General features: G+C 49.1%; 1 protein-coding gene across 13 annotated transcripts in view; it reads left to right on the top strand.

The window, feature by feature from the left end:
• Positions 1-27,584, top strand: part of DCTN1 (dynactin subunit 1) — a 73,125-nt gene that overhangs the window by 9,894 nt on the left and 35,647 nt on the right. For 8 of the 13 annotated variants that reach the window (XM_089526481.1, XM_089526477.1, XM_089526475.1 and 5 more), the window contains 4 exons: positions 14,713-14,964; positions 18,019-18,097; positions 20,507-20,538; positions 23,846-23,866. In XM_089526481.1, coding sequence (XP_089382607.1) covers positions 14,734-14,964; positions 18,019-18,097; positions 20,507-20,538; positions 23,846-23,866 — 363 coding nt within the window. In that variant the 5' untranslated portion in view covers positions 14,713-14,733. Of the gene's footprint in view, positions 1-2,522; positions 2,827-14,712; positions 14,965-18,018; positions 18,098-20,506; positions 20,539-23,845; positions 23,867-27,584 lie in introns of those variants that run through there. The other 5 variants (XM_089526483.1, XM_089526480.1, XM_089526479.1 and 2 more) reach the window with 2 other exon arrangements.

The raw sequence follows: 27,584 nt of genomic DNA, 5'->3' as shown, positions 1-27,584 counted from the left end.
AAAGTAACAGAGTGCCTTTTTATCTATACAGGGTAATCATGGTGCATGTTCATAACGTTTCTGAAATGTTCTGGGCATGTCCTGGAAGGGACTGGGAGGGAAGCCGTTATTCCCCACTGCTCCAGGATTTTAGGACATTCCCGACCTTTGTTGGCGAGGCAGAGAGCCAGGCCTCTGGATCTGATCTTGCTGCCTGTTCAGACTCATAGAGGTACAGCTGGCCTTTGACATCTGCAGTTTTCACTTTTGTAGATTTGATTATTTGTTAACTGGGTTAATATGCCTCTCTAGGAATCTCTAGGTCCTCGGGCGCAATTCTGTCAAATGTTGACCATAGGGTTGTGCTGGAGAGCCTAGAAGTTCCTAGAGGAAACACTTATCTAGGCATTTGTAGGTCCTCCATCATGATTCTGTGATCAAATTCTGGCAGATGTTGACCATAGAGTTGCACTGGAGGATCTGAAGATTCCCAGAGAGGTGTTCTCTCAGTTAAAAAGAACAGTGTTTTTTATTTGTGGTTTTCCCACATCCACGGGGGTCCTTCACCCCTAACCCCAGCGAATGTGGAGGGACCATTGTATATAGCACCGGCATTCCAGCTGCTGGGTTTGCACAGAGGGCCCTGTCAAACGACGTTTCATTACTGGAAGTGAACCTGGACAAATCTGGAACATGGGCTGCAATGGATGCGCCTCTTATGAGTGGGGTTGATCCATCATTCATCAGGGAAGCTGGCTGATTTTTAAAGAAAATCTTCCTTTGATAATGGGGCAACATGTTTTTTAAAAGTTGTTTTGGCAGAACGATGGAGTGTGGAAGGAATGTCCTGTAATGGCTTTCCCTTCCTCTGCCTGCCTTAATCTTCTTGAAAAGATGGTCCTTTTTGACTCCTGGGGCCATCAAAAAGAACATTACCCTTTTCATTGAAGACTTGTGAGCAAATATCTCAAAATACTGTCATTTCTCAGGCTGTAATCCTGTGCTGTATTGACCCAAAAGTAAGTGCTGTCTGATCATGGTGGTACAGAGACAGGACCAGGGAGTGAAAATCCCTCCCCTCTCCATTCATTTTTGCTACCGGACATGCTGGCACGATAGGCACAGCTGGTTTTCTCTGGGGTAGTGGTCCTTCACTTCAACCAGCCATCTCCTAGCTCAGGTGGGCTAATGAGGATCTCTCAGATGGGCTTCTGCCATCATAGTGGTGCTTAAGGTGTGTAGAGGGGAAAGGATCTCTCCAGGGGTCTAAATGTGAGGGGTAGAAGTGGCTGCAGGGATTTAGGAGAGGCAGTGGAATTTGGGCCATGTGGCACCAAAGGAACAGACCCAGGTGAGGCCAGCGCAGGATGGGTTTTGAGCAGGTCCCTCAAGTAAGAGGAGGCGGCTGCCTGTCAAGCTGGGATGGAGGTGGATGCTATTCTAAGCCCAGGAACAGAGTGGCAGAAGGCTTGGAGGTGGAACAAGAGGAGGAGCAGCTGGCTGGAGGATGGAACCCGGTTTCTAGAAGCCACCTTAGGTGGGCTGCAGCCATGTAAACAATGCCTTGGAGAACTCCCTGGGGTTGATCTTGAGAGTTGCTGCAGACCTTCTTTTTCTGGGGTTTATAAGAAGAGCCTCCCTCAGCAGAGGTTGGATTGGGGGACTCTGCTCACCCTTTGGGGTGGCACTGAGGTGACCCCTGAGATGGTTTGCCTGGCTTGGTAGGACCGGGGTCACCTGTCTTTGTATCAGAGGACCCTTCCAATATTGTTCATGTCATTGTCAACCCTGACTCATGGCAACCCTGGGGGTAAGACATCTCCAAGATCCCCTGTACTCCATTGCTCTGCTCAGGTCCGTGACCGCCTTGGTGGAGTCCATCCATCTGGCGTGGGGTCTTCCTCTCTTTCTTCAGCCCTTCGCCTTTCCCAGCATTATTGCCTTTTCTAATGATGTGGCCAAAGGATGACAGCCTCAGTGTGACCATTTTAGGTTCCAGGGAGATTTCTGGCTTAATCTGTTCAAGCACTGGCAACCAATAATCTGCTGGGGTTTTCCTCTGTTTCGAAGCATGCTAAAGAATCTTGTTCTGCCTGTGTCTTCAGCTGTGGGAGTTTTCCATTTTCCCATCCTGGTATGTTGACTTACTGACTTCAGAGCACTTCTGGTTAACTCCTGTGTGGTCAGTCAGACAACTAGCCAGCTTCCAAGGGGCATGATAGGGAGTCCAGGTGGGATAGGTCTGGTTGGCCCAAGGGCACATTTTGCTCAGGCTGAGTTGTTCCCCAGGCCATTCTGGACCAAGGGGGAAGGCATCACTGAATCCCTGGCTGCCAGTTGCAGCTGAGTTGCTCCCTGTTGCTGCTCTGGGAGCTGGCCAGAAAAGCTCTGCAGTCTTTTTTGTGTCTGCTTCCCCTCCCCAAGCCCTCCTGTTTTTCTGTTCTGACATTTCATAGCCAAATGGTTTAGCGTTAGGACCCAGTAGGTTGTCAGAATTGGTGACAAGAGTCTGGAGCAGCACTAGCGCAGAGTGAGTCCCCCTCCATCAGCTGGGCAGCAGGATTTTTGTGTCTTGGCGGCTTAACGCCTCTCCCAGGGAAAGGGCTCCTTTCTCTTCTCCTCCTCCTCTTGCCCTGTCTGACCAGGGAGAGGGTGGCTTTGGCGGAGGAGGAGGAGGCGGAGAAGGGATGACCGCCTGCCTGCCTGCCTCCTCTGCGGCGGAGGGGCAGGAGCCTCCCTGGGCCGCCCCTGGCCACGAGCTGAAGAGCAGCCTTTTTGGAAATAATTGAAACAGGCAGGCAGACCACCGCCAGCATGGCCCAGACCAAGAGGCACACCTTCAGCCGGGTAAGTGACACTTGGGGTGGTTGAGCCCTCTGCCCTGGGCCGGCTGTGGGGTCTGGGCCAGCCTCGACGCAATCTGTTGCAAGGGAACAGGCCAGCAACATTGATGCGAGGAGAGAGAAACCGTATTTTTTATCCTGTGCTGGTTCCTCTTAATGGAAAATGCCTCCTTGTCCTGCCTGTTAAGGGATGCTCTGGGCTTGGCTGAGCTGACTGAATTTCTCTTGTTCGCCAAGCCCTTTAGGATGAGATTAGTCACTGTTATTCCATGGTAATTAGTGTTGGTGGTGTAATGAGGCATCAGCTGAGCCTCTGGTGATGGTCCCTTCTCCTATTCTGGGTTCCCTTTCCTTTCTCCCCTCCACCCCCCAATCAGTTGCCACTGGTCCCCTCACCCCCAGCCCCACACCAAGAAGCCAGATCGGCCTTTGCCAGTCCAGACTACCATCATATTGCAGTCTGGGTACCAGCCGCAAGCCCAGAAGTGTGTGTGTGTGTGTGTGTGTTATGTTGGTATTGTCTCCTTCCACATTTCTATCTCCTCCCCATTTTCCTGAGGGGTATGTTGGGGTATGTACACTATGTTGGGGTATGTACCTATGATGGTTCTGAAGGCCAGTTTTCCACCCATGGGACCCTCCGGGGGCCATATGGGTTTCTAAAAAATGCCCCAAATTGGAGCAGAACAAAAACCCAGATCGGCCCAGAATTCCACTTCTGCTTTTGAAAAAGAGGTGTTTTGAAATATGAAACGGTGCAGCGTCACCCTGCAACCTGTTGGGAAAGCTGAATGGGTGCCCCTGCAGGCTTTGGGGCCCTGCCAGAAGGAACACTGGGGGATCAATCCTCTTGCAGCCCCAAGACCAGGCTTTGTTCCCCCCGCTTCTGCACTTGATCTTGGGCTGAATGTCGTGAGTTAGCCAAGGGCCTTTCTCGACCCAGTGTCATTTGGGAGCACTGGAGGTTGGATGGCCATCTTTGGGGATGCTTTGATTGTGTATTCCTGCATAGCAGGGGTTTGGACTGGATGGCCCTTGTACTCTCTTCCAACTCTGTGATTCTATGATTATAGGGCCATGTTAGAATCCAGGGCCTGACTGCCTGCCCACCTGCAGGGCTGCCTTGCTTGCTTCTCAGGCCCTGGAAGGAGAGCCATCTTTCTGTGGTGGCCTCCCCAGGGGTGCCCTGAAGAAAGTACGTACCCTCCCCATGCTTCCCAGTGGTTTCTTTCTCCCTGTTGCTTTTCTGGTGGACAGACCGGTTTGCTGTTTACTCCTTGGTTTCCCTGTCTTAAGCCTGGCTGGTTTCACTCGAGGCCACTGAGAGGGTGGGGGTTCCTCCGCAGCTCAGCTGACCATCAGAAGTGCAAAATGTTTGTCTGGGAGGCTTGGGTGTCTCAGAAGTTGGCTCATGTGCTTCCCTGGTGTGGTTCGGGGGGGGCATGCCTGGCCTACCCCTGCCCTGGAGCTGGATGGCGCTTACCTCATATGCCAGGGGCTGGCTAGCTGGGCCGTGGGCCTGATCCAGCAAGGCTACTGTGACCTCTGCAGGATGCCTTGGCTGGCAAGGCTGAGGGTTTTGTTGTCTACAGGGCTGAGACTGTGTGGAATCCTTTCATTTATCTGCCTGCCCAAACTTGACAAGGAAACCCAGTTGCCAGAGAGATCAGCTTCATTGTGAGATTATGCAGAGGTGGCCTCAGATGTGTGTACCCTGCTCTGCCAAGGTAGACCTCCATGGGCTTGTAGGCCTAGATGCTGGTTGGTTTGGAAAGGGACATAGCTCAGAAAGAAAGCATGGGTTTTGCATGCAGAAGGCTCCTTGGTCCATTGCCTGACATTCTCTAGGTAGAGCTGGGAAGGACCCTATGTGGGAACCTAGAGAGCCACTGCCAGTCCGTGTTGATGGTCCTGAGTTCATCTGAGCTAGAGCTCTCAGTTGGGGAAAGGCAGCTCCCCGTGGTGCATGTACCTTGCTGATCTAATGATGAATTTGGGCAGGGTAATCTGGCACAGTTGGGCATGTGGGAAAGTGAAGGGTGCCTTGTGGCACCTCCTGTGGGTCTGTGGGTTGAGACTCTCTCTTCCGGCTGCCTCATGTGCTGTTGGGTTTCCTTTGGGCAGCCTGGGATACAGACAGGTGAAAGGGAGAAGGTGGGAACTATGAAGTATGGCACTGGGATGGTTTTGCTTGCCCTTCCTGGATCAGGAAAAGAGCTCCACTGGCTCAATTGGGATAGCTGTCTTAGAGGCCGCAGCATTGCTATTCAGGCCTTTGCAGCAGAATGTGGCTTGACTCGCTGGCTTGAGTGGCCTGAAGCAGTTGCTGGTTGTTTGCTATTCTGCAGTGCTGCACTAGCCTTTTCCAGTTTGGGTTGTGCAGGTTAGTCTCCTGCAGAACCAGTAGCTTCCCCTTGGCTGGGTGGGGATAGGAGATGGGTTTGCTGGTTCTGGGGTCCCTTCTGCAATTCTGGGCTGCTATAGAAATTCAGTTCTCTAGGTTGTCTGATTTGGGTCCTCTTTTGCAGACTGATTTCCCCCCATTTCTTGACTGCTCTTGAGCGTCTTTCCTCCTCCTTCCTATAGCCGTACTGTAACAATCCCCTTGTCTCTTCAGACCAGCTTCCTTCCTTCCTCCTAAAACCAAGCCGGACAAATGCCCAGGTGGCCCACTGGCCTTACTCTTGAGCAGCTGGAAGAGGGCTTCTGCCACACAGGCAACCAAGCTGCCTGCCTTGTTCTTCTCCAGGCTAAGAGCAACAGATCTCTTTTGATGAGACAGCAGCCACCCCCATTCTGTCACTGGCTGATGAGTCTGGTATTAATCCTTGAGTAATCTCCTCCTCGGGTGAGGAGGGAAGATGGCAGCACTGTGGCATGGCATGCCTGCTGAGGAGGAGACTTGGTTGCATGCACTGGTCAGGTTCATTGCAGGCCTAACCCCTCACCCATGCATACCCACCAAATCAGCCCATAACTTACATTGGGAGCCTGAAATGCTTTTAACCTGCAGTCCTGCTGCATTTAAAGGTTGACTTCATCCTTTAAGGGCCTCCAAATAGCCTCTTCTCTTCTAAGCGTAGTCCGAACTGTTGTAGCATCAGAGATGAACTCCAGTCCCTGCAAGTGAAGGAGGAGGAAAAGGCTGAGGGCGATGGTGAAGAAAGGTAATGATTACCCATTGCCTTCAAATGACACAAGTGGGCACTGTGCATGGGGCATGGAGCATTGATATTCTCTTGGGCCTCCTGAGCACATTGGGCTTTCAGCAGCAGAGACAAAAGTGTGCTTGTTTGTGAAACATTTATGTGATTTGCCTGTTTGGCAAATGAAGGGTCTGGTGTGTTGGCAGCCCTGGACAATGGCATTCCCTCCAAACTGAAAAGGACAGGAAGCACACAGACATTGACTGTGAGTCAGGTACCAGGATTCTGGCATTTTGTGTGCCTTGTTTGCTAGCTCTGCAAGTGGCCTTCCTGAGTGTTAGTCTTGAGTCTTCTTAATCTTGCATCTACTGTTTCACTTGGGGTGGCAAGGCAAAAGAAGGAAAGGAGCACCTCCTTACTAACAGGCCTAGTGTGGCATACAGTCCTGGCTTTGAGATATTCATAAGCTCCCAAAGGCCATCCCAGTGGCAGGGAGCTGTCCAGAGAAGGAGACCCCATCACCATTCTACGCCAGTGGCTCTAGGCTGTTGACTCTCACTGTCAAGAGGTTTCTTTTAATGTTCAGTCATAAGCTGTTCTGTAACTCGAAGCCATTAGACCTGGTCCTACCCTCTGGGCCAGCAGAAAATAGTCCTGCACTCTCCGCTCTCTGAGATATTTAAAGAGGACAATCATGTCCCCCACTAAGTCTTCTCTTCATCAAGCTGAACATGCCCAGCCCCTTTAACCTTTCCTCACATGTTTTGTTCTCTTATCATCCCTGTTGCCCTTCTCCGAACCTGCTTCAGTTTGTCTAGATTCTTCTTAAAATTAAGTGCCCAGGACCGAATGCAGTACTCCAGGTGAGACCTGATCAGTGCAGAATATAGTGGAACTACTACTTCCTTTAACTATGTTTTTATTACTGCAGGCTAAACCATTATTTGCATTCTGTGCTGAAGCATCACACCGCTGGGTCCTGACTTTGCTCAGTGCAGGCTCTGGGATTCAGTGGCCCTTAGGGTTGGCCACCCAGCCACAAGCATCCTGGCATCCCCTCTTGTTTTCTCCAGGCAAAGGATGTCGGTTCCTGTACTGAGATCCTGTGTCGTTCTTGACTCACAGCTTTGGTAGAGCCTAGAGGACAAGTGTGGGAGTTTTCCAGGACGATTGTGTACTGAGAGAAAAGGGACCCTGCCTAAACTCCTCTCAGTGGTCCTGAGGGAATAGGCTCACATATTTGGTGGTGTCTACACAGTCCACTGGAGTCCCGCAGATTCTTTCCCTCCTGTATGTTGGTCAGATGCTACTGCTGCTTCATCCAGACCTGGGTGATATTTCCTGATGGGGTCCAAGTGCCTAAATGTGTCACCACAGGCTAGTCCCATTGCAAAACTAGATCTCCCAGTTCATCTCCATGCACAAAGACCAGTTTCTTATGTTTTTGTGCATTGTTAAAACTGGACCTACAACTTCATTTCCCTACACAAAGGATTTGTAATTTGAACGGACATCCTCACAAACCAATGGCATATATATGTCTGTGCCTGGCTTCCACTCCACCAAATGCATCTGAGGAAGTAGGCTTAAGTCTAGGAAAGGTCTTGCTTCCAGTGTCTTTCTTTCAGTTAGTCTCAAAGTTGCTCCAAGATCTCTCTCTGTCCTTCTTTCACTGTGTTAAGCTTTGCTGTTCAGATTCCAGGACATTTTGGAGACTTCCTTTTCTCTGCCATGGCTCTCTTCTTGGTTGCTGCACTTTGCTCCTTCCTGAAACTCGCTGATGTTCTTCTGGAAGAAAATGGCTGCCTGTCGGAGGGCTACAAGAACAACCGAATTCCTGTTGACCTGAAGCCAGTGGTTTTCCTGGAATTCCCCTTGTCCCCATGATACAGACTTTGCTCCCAACTGTTACAGACAGCTCAGCTTACTTTTGTTGTCAAACGGTTGCAATTTCAGCATACTGCAGTGCTTTGCTGCTGTAACTGAGCTTAGCTCTTTTAATTCTGTAGTCTTCTTAAAGGATGATGATGACGATGATGATGATGATGATGATGATGATGGAATATTTCCAGCCATCTCTCTTTCAATAAAATTCTCAACTTAGGGTAAATAATAAACCAATAAATGCCATTAATAGCAAACCCAAAGGATAAAATGTGAGGCAAATTAAAATGTAATATAGCGGCAGGCTGAATGCCAAAAAACAACACAAACAGGAAAGTGCAGAAAGTAGCCTTGGAGTGGCCACAGGGAAGAAGAGCAGCTCAGCCCTTGAAGAGAGGCCAAGGAGAGCACTCCAGAAGCTCTGAACAAATGAAAGGGCTCTCAGTCCTGGGCCATTTAGGGCTGTAAAGGCCATAGGCAGCCCTTGACTCCAGCGCATGATGTACTGGAAGCCAGGGAAGTGGTTGGGGTAAAGGAACATTGGTGTTCTTGAGCCTAGTCAGCAGCCTTCTCAAACAGCTGAAGTGAGCAGAGCACTTTCCAAAGGCAGCCCTGGTAGATGAGGGCTGCAGTAGTCCAGCCCTGACACAACTGTGGTGTAGGTGTGTGCCTTGTCATCATGGCCAGGTCGGCCTTCTCTCTTACCCAGGTGCAGAGCTGGCGCCTCCTGGCCCTGCAACGTGTTTTAAAGGAAGTTGCGTAAGGCAGGCCAGCTCCTGGGGATGCTCCAGCCCTCGGATTCTGTAGCCAGTGGGCAAATCCCCAAAGTGGGAGCATGCCTAGTAAGCCAAGGACAGAACTAGGGACTCCCTGAAAGCCACATGGCAAGAGAGGGCTCTTTCTTTCTCCTCCTCTTGAACAAGTATGAAGACAGGATGTGCCTTCTTTCTCTTTCTCTTTCTCTTTCTCTCTCCGATAGTAGCTTTGTTCTGTGGGTGGTTTTCTGCTCCCTCTTTCTGCCCCACACCTGTCTGTTGAGGGGCTCCTGGTGAGAGGCATGTGCTGGCTGCCTGTGGTTAGCAGCCTTGGGAAATTACTTATTGATTTTAAAAGAGACCTCTTCTTTCTTTAAAGCTCTGCATGCACAAACCCAGAGTTGGAAAGGGGGCTTTTTTCAGGACACCTGCATTGCTGCGTTTTTGATGAGCTTCTAACCAGCCTTTTTACTGGATGTTTTGTTTTGTTTTTGTTTTATTTAAGGTCCAAAATACACACAATCTCTTCAAAAATGGCCAATTAGTGTTAAGTCTCGAGCAGAATAAAAGATAAAGTCTTGTGTGTCTGGGAAGATTTAACTGCTGTTTGGTGCTTGTTCAAGCTTTGATCGTGAGAGTGTCGCCCTTCACCAGTCCCTGCTTCTGTTTTTCTGGGCAGACTCCAGATGGACTGCTTTTATCTTGGGAAGAAAGAGAGGCAAGTGAGAAGATTCCCATTTTACCTGGTTTTGCAGTTATGCATTTGTATGATGGCATCCAAGGTGACAGGAGGTCCCCTTCATTTTTGAATTCTGGTCTGCAAGGGCAGAGGAGAAGGGGTTCTCAGGTAAACAGGGCCTCCTTTTTTATCTGATCGGCTGCTCTGTCCTGCCAGCAAACATCTATTAGAAGTGATAGCCCCCTGTAACCTTTGTGTGTGTGTATTCCTGTGTACATCTGCCTGCCTTCTGTTTGCCTGCTGACTTGCAGCAACCCCACAAATTTCACAGGGTTTCCATAGGCCAGGAATCCTGAGAGGTGGCTTTGACGGATCCTTCTTTGGAAATCGAGCCTGCAACTCCTGAGAATCATTGGCAGTCTCCCATCCGAGGACTAACCAGGGCTTGACCCTATTTGGCTTCCAAGGTCAGACAGGATTTGGGGTCTTTAAGGTCTTTAGGCCAGCTCTCCCCCTCTTCCCCATACTTGTTTGCAACTGATTTAGTTGCGTCCATTTATTCCTATGTGTTGCTGTCAGTCTGAAAATGTTACCTCACAAAAAAAGATGAACTGTTTTGGTTTTGATGTGTTTTGTGTGAACACAAACTGGAAAACTCTTTGATTGGTTCATGACTATTTCCACCTGCCTGCGGTGTTGTCTGATCTCTGGGGGTGGAAGCAGAAGCGCTGGTTTGGCCTTGCCGTGTCAGTCCGTTCCAGGCAGGCCACACAAGCTGTGCCAGGTGCTGCAGGGAGCTGCTTTGCCAGGTGAGTCTTGGGGCACGAGCTACAGATGTCCAGGCCAGACAGGTGTCCTTTGGTGCCAATGAGCCTTGGCTGGAGGTGCAGAGGCCGCAGCTGCCAGCATGTTGGCACTTCTGCATTGGCAGCACGCCTTCCGTCCGACAGTCCGCATGCAGCCTGCCCTTGGCCTCAGTTCTAGCCTAAGCCTTGTGCCGCTGCTTCTCTGGCCACCTCACCACACTGGTCCTTTGGCAGTCTATCTAGTGACATTTGACCAGTGCATAAAGACTTTGGAGGAAGAAGGGATAAACTCATCCTGAGGCAGGCAGGTCAAATGAAAAGTTCAAAAACAACATTGGGAGCAGTGCGGAAAGGAGCATGGTCGTATCCCAGTCTCTCCCCAGCTTCCAGATAGTGTGTGTTTCCGTCATAGTGTGGATAATTGCCATGGTATAGTCTTGCCTTCAAACTCAAAACTTCCAGTGGGACAGGAGTTTTTGGTCCTGGAAAAACTGGCTGGAGGAATAGATTGTGCATTTTGGATAGGCAAACAACTCTGGTACTCATGTCTGCACTAAGCAGGGAAAACAGGAGGGATGCTAATGTCATCAGGACTGCAAAAAAGATCAAGCAGAGAGATTGCTGTGGCCACATGGCTGGTGGCTTTAGGACTGGGCCACCGCTGCTATAGACTGGTTTGAAATACGGGCAGGGAAAGAGGTTAATCTTGGGAAGGAGTGCTTGGGAATGCTGCTTCAGCCCATTTAACGTTGTGGGTTTTATGCCCTGGAAGAGAAGAGGGACTTGCCAGCGCACCTGAGCTGCTTGGGCCTCTTGTTGAAGAAAAGCTCATGCTTGGACAGGTGTGTTTGTCTCAAAGATCTCAGAGGGACTCTTTTGTTTCTCCTGTGACAAACTAAAATGGCTGCCCCTTTGGGAACTTGCAGGATTCTGGGTCCTGAGGTCATCTTTTGAAAATTCCAGACTGACCATTTTGCAGTTGTCTCTATCTTTCAGATCTTTTCATTTACGTAAGAATATTTGCCTTTATGGGTGTGGAAGTTATGCTTCCAACTGGGTTTGAATTATGGGCAGAGTAAGTACTTGTCAGGCTTTTCAGCTGCTGCTTCGCCCTTTGGCTGAGTGTCCCAGATTCAGCCTGAGTGCCCAGAGAGGCAGTAAGAACAGGGAAGGCAGGAGGGGGCCCTGTAAATCAATAGCTCTGTCCTAGTTTGAAGACTAACCAGCCAACCAAGGGGCTGGAGGAAGCAGCAGCCACTCTCAGAATGATCTGGGGCTGGGTGAGAGTGGTTGTTTCCCCCTGTGCTGGAAATTGGAACAAAGGGGGTTGTTTTGCAGGGGCCTAGTAGGAGCCTTTGCCCCCTACTACCACGGAGGGCTGGTCGCTTGCTTCAGGGAATTGTAGCAGGCGTGGCATCCTCTCTGGAAAGAAGCACTCATAGAATCATAGAAGAGTTGGAAGAGACCTCAAGGGCCATCCACTCCAACCCCAATCTGCCATGCAGGAACTCACAGTCAAAGCACTCCTGACCGATAGCCATCTAGCCTCTGTTTAAAAACCTCCAAAGAAGGAGACTCTATCACCCTTCAAAAGAATGTCTTCCACTGTCAAACAGCTCTCACTGCCAGGAAGTTTCTCCTAATGTTGAGGTGGAATCTCTGTTCCTGCAATATGCATCCATTACTCCTTGTCCTATTCTCTGCAGCAGCAGAGATGACTTCAGGTGCATGGGCCAGAGAATCATCGAATTGTAGAGTTGGAAAGGGACCTCCAAGAGGCATCAACCCTCTGCCATGGAGGAAAACATAGCTAAAGGGAGCCATCCAACCTCTGTTTCTAGTGAAAGAGAGTCAGTCTGCTTACTGTTTGGAAGTTCTTCCTAATATTGGGATGCAGTCTCCTTTCTTGTCCTTTGAAGCAGGGAAAGGGAAAGATTCCTGGCTTGCTAATGTGATGGGAGATGATCTGTCCCTTAGAGGCAAGGGCAAGGGATGGGGAATCCTGGTCAGCAAATGGGGCTGTCAGATGGCAGATGCAATCCTGGTTTGCTCTGCTCAGGTCCCACCCAAGGGCTCAGCATTGTCTGTTTGAAGGAGAGCGCCCCATAATGTCCCTATTCTAATGTGGCTGGGGAACCGGGACACAGAGGACCTTGTTCAAAAAGGAGCCTTGTGGCACCTTTAATCATGTTCACAGGCTCCAGTCCACTTTTTCAGAGTCTTGGTGTGGTTGCGCATGTTCTCAGGGTAGAGAAGGCTGGTGGCAAGAGTTCCTTGCGGGTGCCAAGAAGTGATGGATACCTGCCATTTGGGGTGGGATCCTAGGAGAGCCTGCTTAGTGTAGAAAGAGGCTGTCTCCAGGTGGGAGCACTTTTTGCAGGGAAGGGCTGGTCTCTGCCAAAGAAAAACTGGAGACACATGTCTGCTCCAAGCTGGAGGATGGTTGGGTTTTTGAGTTGGTGCAAGAGGCTAGTTTTGACCTCTAATGTCTTGCAAGGTCTGGACCTGATGGACCTCAGAGCACACACCTCTCTCACTCTCTCTCTATACACACACACACACACTGTGTGACCCATGGTTGAGAGGAAGTGATTTCCATGTCAATCTGTGTGTTGGTCTGTTGTTGAATGGCAGTTTTTATCTGGCTCTTTTGCTACAAAGGCTCTAGAGAAACTATGAGATCAGTAAGAAAATGAAAACCTCCCAAGACCCACAGGACTTACTATTTAATGTCAAAATTCATAAGGCAAAGAGAATGGGAACGGAGGAGGAAAAACAAACCTAGGCATCAGTACTTCAAGTCGTTCTGTGGTTCTGACTGGCAACAGCAGCAACCCTTCTCCAGGGGTCCTGGCACAGAAGGGTCGCTCGCTGCATATCTTCCTCTGCCCAGCTCCAGTTTTAAGAGGGAGAGGGATTGTGGTGTGGTAGTTTGAGCATTGGACTACAACTCTGGAGACCAGGGTTTGAATCCCCGCTCCACTCAGTCACCCTCTCAGCCTCAAAGGAAGGCCTTCTGAAGAAATATTGCCAAAAATATCCCGTGAGATATAAGTGAGAAACAACTTGAAGGCACACAACAATAGCAACAACAACACATTAGAATCAACAGGCAAAATGTTCAGCAATGCTGTGGCTTTCTTAACACCTTAAACTTCCATGTTTGTCTTAAACTCAATTTCTGGACCATTATTTTGCCCTAGAAGTAGCATTGGACATACATTTACCCTCCGTCTAATAAGTTCTTGAGGCAATATTCAAATAAAATGAAAACAATAATAAAACCTCAAAATTGTATTGTAAAATCTTGGGAACTTCAGCAAGTGTGAGATTAATATAAAAATAAAGTAGTAATTGTAACTGAGCAAAGCTATCTTTGCTGCTGTTTGGAAGCAGAGTAGGTGCAATGTCCTTTGGGAGAGAAGGGAGGGAATTCTGTAAATGGGGTAGTGCTCTGGGAAAGGTCTCTCTAGCAGGTCCCCAGAGAGGATTTTGGGCATGTTCATTCAGGAAGGGGAGCTGTTTGGGGGCTCATGGCCTTAAAGCTGTAGAGGAGAGCCAGCACTTTGGAAACGAACAGGATGCCAAGTGCTTGGATCAGGACTCTAAAGCGCACATCAGTTGGCAGTCTAGCTGATGTACTATGTGTACTTGTTGTCATTTCCAGAGACCTTTCAAGGATAGCCCCATGTAGACAGGGCATATGGCAAAGGTGGGTGAAGCATGAATCACAGTGGCCAGATCTGCCTTCCATCAGAAGGATCATAGCTGGTGCACCAGACGTAGCCAAGGGAAGGCACTCTAGGCTGGCCTTGCAGGAGAACCTTCAAGCTGTCTGCCTGATTTTTAGGGTGTGGGTGGGAGTCATGCTACCCTCCAGGTGTAGTTGGGCTCCAGTTTCCAACACTCCTCCCTATTGGATATCTGGTTTAGGGCAGATGGGAATTAGAGTTGAACAATATCTAGAGGACCACATGAGCCACACCTCTGCTTCAGGGGGAGCACCATCCCACTCGGAGTAGGTCATATTCCCTAAACTGGGATGCATTGTCTATTGACCAACAGAATTTTGTCTAGTCTGGATTAGCTGTCATTTTGTTCATCCCCGTATGGTCCCTCTCTGTGTCCAGATGATGCCATCTCCCTCTTGACCTCGGTCAAAAGGGAAAGATAGCCCTGGGTATTCTCGATGTATTGACATGGCCCTGCTCCACAGCTCCAGAAGAGCTCCAGCAGTTGCTTCGTATAGCTGTTAAAAGCTTAGCACATACAGTATATAAATAAATGAGCACCCTTAAAAACCCCATGGACCAAAGACCAAGGGGCTGAGCAGTCCTTCCCCTCGCCAGCATTGCCTGGCTGAGATGGCTCAGCCCAACAGATCCAGAACCACCTGGACCCAAATTGAATCCTTAATGTTCTAGAAAGATCTACCGTTGTGAAGCTGTTACAGGGACCACCCACTTTTGTGCAAAACTGCCACAACTGCACGCATGAATCATAGAATCACTGCATCACAAGAGTGGAGTGGAGTTTTCTTCTTTGTGGCCCAAACAGCTGGGAATGCTTTCCTGCAGTACAGTATGCTAACTGCTCACTTTTTCTTCTGTGTCTCCCCAGGCACCCAGCGCCAACGCCAGGATGACTTCTGTGGAAGCGAGCGGCAAGCCCCTGAAAGTGGGCTCCCGAGTGGAAGTCATCGGGAAGGGGTACCGCGGGACCGTGGCTTACGTGGGCGCAACACTCTTTGCCACCGGGAAGTGGGTTGGCGTCATCCTGGATGAAGCGAAGGGCAAGAATGATGGCACAGTCCAGGGCAGGAAGTACTTCACCTGTGAGGAGAACCACGGCATCTTTGTGCGACAGTCACAGGTAAGCACCCACTTGGACGCCTCACCTGTGGAAGGGGCTAGACTCTCCCCATCGGGTCTAGAGAGCTCTGTTGAGTGCTTCTGGTAGTGAAAGTGCAAGCAGAGGGCCTGTGCAGTCTTACCGATCCTTCCCAACTGTAGCAGGACTTGATAAACAAGCCTCTGATTTGTGGTTTCTGTGTCCTTCCCTGCTGTCTGACAGTGGAACAAACTCCCTCGGAGTGTAGTGGAGTCTCCATCCTTAGAGGTCTTTAAACAGAGGCTGGATGGCCATCTGTCGGGGATGCTTTGATTGAGAGTTCCTGCATGGCAGAATGGGGTTTGACTGGATGGCCCTTGCAATCTCTTCCAACTCTATGATTCTATGTATGAGGCTGCCAAAGCTCTAAGACCTTCTCTCACTGCCTTCCCAGTGTGTTTTGGTCTCCCAGGGAGATGGTGGCTCCTCCCAGACTTGAGACTCCCTGCCTAGGAGGCTAGGATGGCTTTCCCTGGCTCTCCTTCCTCCACCAAGTGAAAACTTTCTTATTCCAACAGGCTTTTAGGAATTGCCTTAGATCAGCGGTTCTCAGCCTATGGGTCATCGCCTTTGTGGGTCGAATGACTCTTTCACAGGGGTCGCCTAAGACCATTGGAAAACACGTATTTCTGATGGTCTTAGGAACTGAGACACCGCTCCTCTGTCCATCTCTATGGTTGGGGGTCACCACAACATGAGGAACTGTATTAAAGGGTCATGGCATTAGGAAGGTTAAGAACCACTGCCTTACATGGATTTTAATGGTGTGTTCTCTAGATGGTTTAATTGCTTTCTAAAATAAATTTTGTGCATTCTTATTAATGCTTTTGTATGTTTTTAATCTCTTTTGGTTTTAATGTTTTTTTGTAAGCCACCTTGGGTTTCATTATTGGGAATCAAGCGGAATATAGATGAATAAGATGGTGGTGGTGATGAGGATGATGCCATGCAAAGGCAGGCAGCTCTCCTCTTTTGCTTATTTCTCTCCCAGGAAACCAAGAGCAAGCCCTGGATTCTTTCTCTGGTTTGTTGAGGGAGAAAGAGATCGAGGTGCTGCCTGGCTTGACGTGAAAGAAATCTCCTGGCTCCTCCTTGTTGAATGTCACAACACCTACTCCAACTTTACAAACACATCTTAGTATCCAGCTTCCTCTCTTAATCATTAAATGATGCTTATGGTCCGGTCCAGACGGATGCAAAAGGATGCCCTCGTCACGTGTGGGGGGCGGCACTTCTAGACACCCCTCGCCCCTCACATATGATGAAGGCGTCAAAATGGCGGTGCCCTGTACAGATGGGCGCCGCCGTCGTTATGTGCCGGATGCATAGCGTACGCACATCGCAGCACCATTATGACATTGCGAGTGTGCCATTGGCACACTGAGACGTCATAATAGCATTGCAAGTAGAACCTGCTTTTCGTGGGTTCTTTTTGGTCCGCAGGGAAGTCCTGCGGTCTGGAGGCTGCGACTTCCCCGCGGACCAAAACTAAGTTCTGGGATGCTGTCCTTTTTGGACGGTCTGTCCTGCGCCTTTGTTACCCTGATACCTAAACCTGGTAAGGGTCATGTTTGCTGCACTAACTACCGCCGTATATCGGTACATAATGTTGATAGCAAAATATAGACAGCTATTTTAGCCAACAGCTTACAAAAAGGCATTTAATCTTTGGCAAGTCCTGACCAGGTGGGATTGACCAAAAACAGTCAGGGAGCCAATAATATTCAACTGGTTGTGGATTTGATTGCTTTACACTCAGATATAACTGAACAGCCAGCCATTATTTCTTTCGATGCTCAGAAGGCCTTTGATAAAATTCACTCTCCATTTATTTGCACAGTATTGGCTAATTTCCAAAAACATTTTTGATAAAGTATTTTATATACAGCACCAAGAGCAAGAGTTATATCCAATTTTTTTTGTCCTCCTTTTTTTTACATTGAAATGTGGTACAAGACAGGAATGTCCATTTTTAATGTTCAGGTTGTATGTGGAACCCTTAGTATGTGCTATTAGACAAAATTCCAGGATCGGTGGACTTGCGCATGCCAGTTTAGGATTTTAAAATGCTCTTTTCACAGATGCTCTTTTATTCAAAGCCCCAGCAGTCAATCCTTGTTTTGATTACTAATTTTGGTAAAATATCTGGGTATTCAGTTTACCGGTCCAAGTCAGAAATACTGCCTTTGGGAGACAAGGCGGACTTTACCCTATTTGAAGCATGGCAATTTCAGTATTGCCCAGATTCTATTACATCTATTATTTCTATTACCATGGACAGCCAAAAAGACAAACAAATGGGTCCTTGAGCAGATCAAGCCTGAAATAGCCCTAGAAGCCAAGATGATGAAATTGAGGATTCTGTCTGAGATCTAATGGATAGAAGATCTAACAATACTTGCAACACTTGAAAGAATGATGTACAGACAAAATGTACAAACAGACGTATATTTAGTCATAAGACTAATGCAGTTATTTTTTTTTCTACTTTTGTGTTTTTACTTTCCTACTTTTGTTATCCCAGAATGTTGTTGTGTGTAACTGAAACCCCTTTTGTATGTAAATTATACACACTCACACACACAGATATATATATATATATATATATATATGCATAAAAAAGGCACAGAGCAAAGCTCCAATGGCCTGCAAGGGAGTGGGGTGGTCAGGAGATGTGGGGAGCCATTTCTGTGGGATGTATGGTGATGAAGATACTCTTGTTAGATGGGAGCACTTTCTAACCTATTGTTGAGTCTCTGGTGTTTCCAGTAAAGGTTTGCCCAACCAGTAACTGACGGGATTGGCTTTGAAACAGCTGTCTGTAAGGCACACTCGTGTTCAGTCTGGGCCAGGCATGGGTTTCAGGGGATGGGCTCCATCTATGCAGAATGAGAGGGAAGCATTTTCCCTTCTGTTGGAGGCAGGGGTTGAAATCTCAAAGTTAGACCCTGCCTCAGTTGGAGTAGAAACCAAAGCCTCAAGTGCATCACCTTGTTTGTCCTCGTGTGTGACATCGCTGTGTTCAACTTTATGCAGATCCAAGTTTTTGATGATGGTGCAGACACAACATCCCCGGAAACGCCTGAGTCTTCCACTTCGAAGGTGCCCAAGAGAGGTAGGGATGTCCTGTGGCTTTTCCGTATGCTGTCTTCCCCTCCTCTCTGGAGCTCAGGTTCAGGTCTGTGCTTTGGGGAGGTTGGTCTCAACTTTGGAAGACCTTGGACTGAGTCCTTGCGGAGGGCAGCAGCTGACCAGGAGCCCATGTCCCCCTCTCCACTTCTCTGGTGTATCTGATTAGGGGACCAGCAGGGGTTTTGCCCCCGATGTGCCAGGGACTTCGGGTACAGCTATTTCTTTCTTTCCTGGGAACTTGCTGTGGACTGGCACTGGTCCACTGAGCACCACTCTGAGTAGCCTTGGCTTACAGCTTCTTACATCCCAGGCCTCTACATCCAAACTGCAGATCAGGAGCGGAGTGAGTGAAAAGGCTTGTGGACTGACTTATAATAATAATAATAATAATAATAATGAAATTATTTATATCCCGCCTCTCTACAAAATGCAATCGAGGCGGCTTACAAGATTAAAATATACAGCCCGACCCCTCAAACCCCCCGCCCTTAAAATACAATTAAATAATGTAGAATTTAAAACATAAAACATACTTAAAAACAATTCAATAAACGGTGGTGAAGTCAGGTCAGCAGTTAGATTTTCTTTCTGATAGCCAGAGAACTGTTCAGGAAAGGCCTGCCGGAAGAGATCTGTCTTTATAGCTTTTTAAAAGCTGTTTAGGGTGGTAATATGACGGATCTTGTCCAGCAGCCATTCCACAATCTGGGATCAATAGCTGAGAAGGGCCTCTGGGAGGTCGAGGACAGCCTTGTTTTACAAGGTTGTAACAGATTTTTCCCTGAGGAGCTAAGTCTGCGGGGAGGATTGTATGGAAGGAGAAGGTCCTGAAGATTGGTTGGACCCAAGCCATTGAGGGCTTTAAAGGTGATCACCAACACCTTGTGCTGGGCCCGGAAACTGATGGGCAGCCAGTGAAGTGATCTTAAGATCAGTATTATATGGTATATATGGTATATAGTTTGGAAGTCTGACATATCTTTGTTGAGCATCCTGGGATGGCTTTTTTGTTTTTGATGAGAGGAAAGGGGATTGCAGTAACATGCAGCATCTCCTTCCCAGAGGTGCAGCCTCTTCATGTTCTCTCTCAGGCCCAGGCCTCCTCTTTTCCATCTTCTTAAGTCCCATCTCCAAATTCATGTTTCAGCAGACCTCCCTTCCCCTTTCGCTCCAACATTTTTTCTCCCCATAAGGGCTCAGTAACTTATCCTCAGAGCAAGCAACCTCCTTCTCCTAACCCTGTTACAATCTATGAATTTCTGGGTCCAACCATTCCCTCTGTCTCTTCCTTCCTGCCAGTTTATAGTTAATTTCTATGTGTTCTGCCCTGTGCCCCTGATGCACATTTTCACCACATCGGCAAAATAAACGTGCCTCCTTCTCCTCTTCCTCCACCTCTCTGTTACTGCAGGGATGATGGCCAGCGTGGCTCATGCAGGGGAAGGGGTTTGGAAATGACGTTTCCCCCCGCTGCCCTGTGCCAGGAGGAAGTGCCAGGCTGGTTGGTGGAAACCATGAAAGGACATGCCCTCTCCTGGGCCTGGGCAGCAAGCCATTTTTAAAAAAGGGGTGCAATGGTGGGGTCCCAGTGGTGGGTTTTTGCTTTGCATATGGTGTTCTTTTCAGGGTGCCCCTTGTGTTCTGCAGCCTTTGTTGGCATTATGGATGAACCCATTTTGCTTTCAGAACAGATGGCACGGGACTCTTGGGTTCAGAATATGGGGAATGGTATCCTAGTTTGCCAGTTTTTGTTTCAGATTGTCCTACATCGCCCCATAATGAAGCTCTGAGTATCATGAACTTGTTTCTTAAAAGTGTTGTTGTAATTTTGTTTGTATAATGCCCTAAAATCTTAAAAAGAGAGAAGATGGTTGTTGTTGTTTTTTTAAAATAGATAAAAACAAATGTGTTTAAAAGTGAAACAAAAGGTTACATATGGGACACTTGTACGAAGAAGAGAAATCCTACAAGGATAAGCCATGGATGCCAATGATATAATTATTTTAGGATTAATGTCTGTCTGGAGAGCTGAACAGAATGGCCAGAAGATCCTCAGGGTTTTGTGCCAATTGCCAAAGTATGGAGGGCTCCAGTTTCCTTGCTGTGCAAAGGGGGCATGTAAGACCCCGCTGGGGAAGACCTGTCCAGTGTCAGATATTGTGTCTTTCACTAGGCATAATGCCACCGAGTCCCTTGCCTTGAGAGGTCCCTGGTTTGTCTCGACATGGCACTGGATACCGCCCCCCCTTTCCAGAAATGACCCAGAGGATCCTCTGACAGACTTGTCAGCCAGACATTCCTTGGGGACCCTGCAGTTTTGTGCCTCAAAGGTTGGTTGGCCATAGTTAAGCTTGGATTTCTGAGTGGTCCCTTTTTTCCACCTCTCTTCCAGATTCATCAGAAGGTTCCAAAGCCAGCAAACTGGTGAGTACTTTTCCTTGGGTCTTTTGTCTGATTAATTCCATCCATGCCTGTCTTATTGTTTGATGGGAAGGACTTTTTCTTCAGAGTTGGCATGAGATGTTTCGGAGCTGAGATCACTGTGTTTGTCGCTGCAGACAGAGGGTGGCAGCAGTGGCAATACTGAGGAGACCAGTCTATGATTCTATGGTTGTTAAGCATGTTTTTTGTGTGCCAATAGTAATAATTTGTAAATCTAGAAAGGCCACAAAGAGCACACACTTCTGCAAACAACATGGCTTTGCCCTGGTTGATCCGCCTCTTTATCCCTTGGGCCACAAGATGCCCGGGAGCGTTTCTCATCTGCTTTTCTGGGCCGCTGCCTTGCAGGGAGAGTGCAGGAGCATTAATAGGTGCTGCATCCTGTGTTGGTGCTGTTTTCCCGAATTTCCCAAATACATGCCAGACTAACTTGCACCATCAGGGAGTCGGGTGGTGTCTTGGCTTCAAGGCAGAGCCATGCAGTCGCACCTTTTGGGCCCCTGTGGCTGACTGAATGACCTGGAAGTGGGCTTAGTGGCTATGCTGGCTGAGCAAGGGGTGCCTGGGACTTGATGCTGCTAGAGGCGTGAACCAGGCCTGCAACCTGCTGGAAAGTCAGGTGGCAACCTGGTCAGCCAACACCTTTCCCCCTGGGATACTCCCATGGCCACAGTGGAGCACAGCAATCCGCAGCTACAGAGGTGGGCTACGCAATGTGGTATTGTGGCCATTGTGTCCCACTGTTCAGGACCCTGCAGAAATAACAAGTGCCACGTCCAGTCACTATCCTCCACACTGATGCAGAGAATGTGCAGTCAGTGATGACATTCATTTTGAGTCATTTTTGTTTGGTTTCCTTCATCATGGGCGGTGGGTGTTTGTATGTGTGTTGCCAATGTTAATTTCATCCTCAGTTTTCTGTGTCATAACCCTGTTCATTATCTTACTGTGTGTTCAGTTCCTTAGGCTAGATCCTACAGAGACCACTAAATACTGAAGAGGGTTCCATTGAGGGGAGGGAGTGAATGAATAAAAGCAGAGGGTTGAGCAAAGAGGGGAGTCCTGTGGGACCCAGCAGGACGAAATCCTTCTCTTGACCTCTGAATCCAGATGTGGTCTTGCTTGCTGTGGTGACCTAATCCATTCCTGCCCATCATTGCTCCCTTGCTTTCCCAAGTCCCTCTTGGCAATCCCAAGCTCTGCTCCTCCCTCAGAAGACTCCAGCCATTTTCTCTCACTGCCTCCCCCCCCCATGGCTGCAGTCGCCCCCCAAAGGCCTCTGTGAGTCCACCTCTTTCCTTCACCACCATCAAATTCCTCCACAAACTCCTCTTTGTCATCCCCTCTGTCAGCCAACTCTGGTTGACTACCTCTGGGAGGACAACATGTGCCCCTTGAGTTCATACTGGATTGTAAATCCCATTATCCCTCATTATTGGCTATGCTGCCTGCAGTGGATGGGATGCCACCAGTTGCCCACCCCTGCCGAACTGCAGCTGAACATGAGTACAGGCAGCACAAGGTAAAAAGCATGTCCCTCAGTCTCTATGTTTGCCCTTATTTTCTTCTTTTGCCTCCTCCTAGCTTTGAATTTTAGTCTGTAAGCTCCTAGATGGCTGGGATCACGTCACGTTTTATTCTGCCGATCATTATAGGTATTGATTAAGAACGAGTAATCACAACCGCATATGACCAAGCATTGCACTTTGGGCACTACTGCATAATTCATAATCCTTCTTTAGTGAGTGTGTTTGCCCCCCCCCCCCCCCATCTTCCTCTCCATCGCATGGTGGCCATGAGTTGGGTCCCCCCACCTTTATTCCACCCGTTGTCCCTATAAGATTTGCCCCCCCTTCAGTAAGCAATATCTCTCTTTTGACAAGATGCCTTCTGCCTTGACCATGCCCCACCTTGCGCCTCCTGCCTGCCTGCCTCCCTCATCCCAAGCTGACTGTGGCAGTCCTGAGTCCCCTTTGCGCCACTAGATGTCAGTGGAGGCAGCTGGAGGATGTCCTGAAGAACGCGGTTGCCGAAGGTCCCTGGTTGTCTGAAGGGCATGGAGAGAGAGCCTCCTTTGGAGAGGGAGGTCTTTATAGCCCTTGAAGGAGGAGACATTGTCATTACGGTTACATCTGGTTTATACCCCCTTTGTACAGCATTATAGGGTCATGCGTGCATCAGTAACCTCTAAGAGGTTCTCCTGTTTGTAGCTGAGGACTGCTAAAGGGAGAAATTGCTTCCTTGTGTTTCTTCAGCCATGGGAGGGAAGAGCCTTTTATTCAGCAGCTGCTTTGGATGTAGCTTTGGGTGCATTTGGGCCTCTGTTTTTCCTCAGACTCGGACCGGAGAAAACACAGTGATGAGGGGAACGCTCTGTCCTTTGATATGGGCCTTGGCAAATAGTCCCTCAATTCCTAAACATTGTGGCTGAGTACCAAAGCCATTCATAACGCTATGGCAATGATGACAAACCTATGGCACGCATGCCAGAGGTGGCACTCAGAGCCCTCTCTGTGGGCACATGTGCTGTCGCCCCAGCACAGAGTTTGCAAGAGTTTGTTATTAGAAAGCCAGAGGGACATGGCACTTTGCAATAAATAAGTGGGTTTTGGGTTGCAGTTTGGGCACTCAGCCTCTAAAAGGTTCACCATCACTGCCCTATGGGGTCTGGCTTGGGAGCATCCCACTGAAATGGATGGTGCTTACTTCGACATAAATCTTGGAATATGGTATATTTAGTCTCTTGTTAAGACTGTTAACCTGTGGCCATCCAAGAGTGAAATCATTGGGTAACAACTGCCATTTTGCAGGGGTGAGGCTGTGCCCCTTTGCCCCTTGCTGTCCTTGTTCCTTGGTGTTAGGACAAAGCTATAAATGAATGATTTCTCTGGTATTTTGCTTTTAGGGTTTTTTAAAAATGTAATATGCATTTATAACTCTAAAATACTACTACAGTACACCCATGAAACACGCTGCTTGGTGCCTTTGGGGGATCTTTTCATGTAAAGGGCCTCTTCCTTCAGGACTGAGAAAGGTGGGGAGAAATCTTGGGGTGACCAAATGCACCCATATTCTTTTCTGAAGCCTTTTCTCATGTTGTGGTGCAACTATTGCAGGCTTTTAGAGGGCAGGCAGGGTTGTGGTGGTGGGGAGCTCCCAAACTGGGGCTGGGAAATGCGCCTTTACTGCCTCTCTAATGTTTGGGAACAGCCATGCTGCCAGGTGGCACCTTGCCCTCAGAGTACCTGCTGCCTGTCTAACTTCTAACCTTTGTCCTCTTTCCATGCAGCGTGGAGTGAAACCTAAAAAGGTGGTGCCTATTTATTTATTTATTTTCTTATGAAAGAGACCCATACACGCATGAAACCGTTCCGTACATGGCTGAGCTCATGGCTATTGTGGCCTCAGTTGCGCACATGCATGTCTCCCCTCTTGCATGTCTGTTCCTCCCTCTGGCACCTGAGTCATCTTTAAAAAGGCCCCTTCAGAGCGTCTCCCTTGCCTTCCTCCTGCTGTGACTCTTGGGAGTGCTTTCAGTGGCAAGCTGCGCAATGGTCATTCCATGGGCTGGGGGGTCATAACCTGTTGATGTCCCACTCGGTGTGGCTGTGGGCTCTTGTGCCAGAATAACCCTGTATTAGGGCCCTTGCTGTGCATGCAGAAGGTGCTGGGCCCAGTCCCTCCTAGCCAATTTAGGTAATGCTGACAGAATGCTGGACATTATCCAGAAGCCATTGCTGCCAGTCAGTGGTGACAATACTGGCCTCAGTGGACCAGTGGCCTAACTTAGCACAAGAGCGTTTCCTGTACTGAGCCCTGATGGCACAGTGGTTAAATGCCTGTACTGCAGCCACTCATAGAATCGTAGAATCATAGAGTTGGAAGAGACCCCAAGGGCTATCCAGTCCAGCCTAATTCTCCTGTGCAGAAACTCATAATCAAAGCATCCCGAACAAGTGACCATCCTGCCTCTGTTTAAAGACCTCCAAGGAAGAAGACCCAACCACACTCCGAGGAAGGAGTGTGTTCCACTGTCAAACAGCTCTTAGTATCAAAAGTTCCATAAGATTGGGAGTTCAGTGCCAGCCAGGGGCTCAGGGTCGACTCAGCCTTGCATCCTTCCAAGAGCACTAAAATGTGCCCCAGCTTGTTGGGAGCAATTAGCGAACATATTGTAAACCACATTATAGAAATGTACTTGCTATTGCTAGTCACTCTTCAGACTTTCCCACGTGACAGTTTAGCATCATGCAACAAAAGGCCTGGACTTGACAAAGCTTGCAGAGCTGTCTTTGTTATAACTGTCATTAGCAACCCTGAATCCCAAACTAGGAAACAACAACAACAACAACAATACTTATACACAGTTGGTGTCCCAAACAAACAAACAGGAGGCCTGGCTGGGCAAGGAGGGCAGGTGGCCACTCCTGGCCTGAGCCAGGACAAAGAGAGCCTGGGACTGGCTTTCCCTCTGCTGTCTCAGAGAAAGATGGCTTGTCTTTCTCTTCACGTCAAGGGCAGCTGCAGTCCCTTTCAGGAGGCAGATAGAACTGCCCACCTTGCCCTTCTCTGTGACTGGATGGAAGACGCTGTACAGTGGGCAGTTCTTTGCCCACCAACACCAGCTGTCCCAGAGCAGACATGCTTTATTGCTGAGAGAAACTGCTTTACCAAAACAAGGAATTGGCTGCAGAGCTTGTTGCAAAACAAGGACACCCAAAGCTGTTGACCTCCACACACCCCAGGAAAAACACCTGTATCTATATTATTTCTAGCTGTGAGGCTAATGGCAGATTTTTTGGGTGAGAGTAGGGAAATTGGATGAGCAGCTCTGGTCAAAACTGGCCCAAGAGGATGCATTCAACATGCCTTGAGGTCCGGTGGTGACTCTTTGACTTCTCCTCTGCTTTGGTCTGTTGGTTGCTCTAAAAAGAGGCACCTTAGGAAAGGAATCAGGGAGAGAAGCACAGAAAGAGAGGTCCTACCTGTTTGCTGCTTCCAGGTGAAGGTGGGTGGTTCCTCCTTGGTCTTCCAGACTTCACAGGATATGGTGGCAATGCTCTCCAGGTGCAAAGCCCTGGCTCAGCCTGGCTTTGAGAAGTGATGGCCCAGCAAGGCCTCCCTGGCTCCTTCCAAACTCTGGTGGCAACCCCTTCCTTCCTCCCTCTGGCTGCATGCGCCTGAGGCCTCTGCCCCGCATGTGCTGTCTCCCCTCTCACTTGTCGCCCCTCCGCTTGCTGCCATGCTTTGCATGAGGCTGATCCTTCTGTCCTTAAAAGTGCGCGGAGGATCTGGCGTTGTCCTGCTGAGCGTGTGCTGATGCTCCTCTCTGCTTGGCTCCAGGCAGCAGGTCTCGGCTTGTCTGTCTGCTTGTTTGCAAGGCTGCTGCGCTGTGCCCCCTTCTTCCCAGGAGGGCTTCCCATATCGTGACCAAACTCCTGGGGAAGGAAGATACAGCTGACTCACTCAGCTTCTTGGGCCTCAGAGGGGTGAAGGTGCCTCAGGGATGCCCTGTCATAGCATCTTTGCCCTCTGCCTCAATGTGTGCAGACACAATCTCCTTAGCCAGGGCCCCAAAATGTCCGTCCCTGGGCCCATGGCGGCTCGTATCATTCTAGAACACTTAATTTGGCCCCGTCCCTGCCAAGGAACCTGGATCAGTGTTTTAAAAGCAGAGCAGGGTCTGGAACAACCAAAGGTGACAGTAGGTAAATCCTCCTTGATGAGATTAGGGGGCTCCTTCCAGCCCAGCTCCCTGTGGCTCATGCGCGGCTGCTAATCGGGTTACTGGCTCCCTCCGGCTGCGCTCTTCTGTGTGGCAGATGGCCCAGTGGTCCGGTGGGAGGCCCAGCAAAGTGCCCCCTTCCCTCCCCCATTGCTCTGCCCCTTGGCCCCACTCCTCTTAGCCCTCCCCCACGCGCGGCCTGCCATCTGTCTGGTTGTGGGGCTTGTTCCTCCTGAGGGGTTGAGCATCCTCTGTGAGGGTGGGGTCCTCCTTCTGGCCTCTGTGGTCACTAAAAAGGCTTTGCGTGTTAAATATCCACATGGTTTCCTGCATACACCCCACGCAGTGCACAGCCCCCTCCAACGTACATGGGTCAGAAGAAAAAGCGGGAGACCAGCATCCAGAAGCCTCCCCATGTCCAATGTCCCTGGAGGAATCCTTTATCTCAGTGGTCCCCAAACTGTGCTCTTTAAGAGATTTTGGACTTCAGCTCCCAGAAACCTCAGCCTTGTTGGCCAATAATCTGGGATCCTGGGAACTGAAGTCCCAAACCCCTTAAAAAGCACAGTTTGGGGACCACTGCTTTATCTGATAGAGTCAGGGGTTTTCTTTTCTTTTGGGAGCCAGCCCATCCTGCAAGGGGTGGAACTTGCTTCTCAAGGGGACTTTTCTTTGGCTTGGTTCCTGCTCCCAAATCAACTGAGAAGAGATACACTGGACCCAGGGCCCCTCCTGTTCCACATTCTCTTCACAGAATAGCCATCCAAGGGCCTGTGGAAGCCATCCTGCTGGTTGCGGACATGACTTCATTGCTGTCTCATATTCCCTGGCCATTAGGAGAGATGATAAATAGCTGTTCTTCTTAGTAGTCACTGATGGCCATAGGCTTTGCAAAAGCATATAATCCTCTTCTAAGTCTCTCCAAGGCAGTAGCTGTCTTCCTATAGTACAGAATGGCATAGTTTAGGGTTATTGGCTGTATGGGGAAGCCTGTCCTCCTTTCCTTCCACACTTCTGCTTGAGCAGAGATGATCCCTTTGGTGTTTGTTTATTATGAAGGAGGGGAAACCCACCTTTTCCCAGTCCACTTTCTCCACTGCGACCATAATTGCTCCTTAAATCTGTTTCTCCCTTCTCATACCCACTTCGAAAACTAAAGAGCCCAAAATGTTTCCTCTTAGAGGAGACATGTGGAGGCTTTTTTGTCCTAGGATGGATTGGGGTGGCAAGGGTGGCGTTCCTCCTGCTGAACTATGTGTGAGTATATGGGGCACAGGCGGGTTAGTGGGCTTGCAGGAGGCCA

Source organism: Sceloporus occidentalis, unplaced genomic scaffold (assembly GCF_023333645.1).
Source record: "Sceloporus occidentalis isolate IW3139 unplaced genomic scaffold, rSceOcc1.0.p SCAF_5, whole genome shotgun sequence".
NCBI lineage: Eukaryota > Metazoa > Chordata > Lepidosauria > Squamata > Phrynosomatidae > Sceloporus > Sceloporus occidentalis.
Note: the sequence above shows the minus strand (reverse complement) of the source record. Positions and strands in the feature narration are given on the sequence as shown.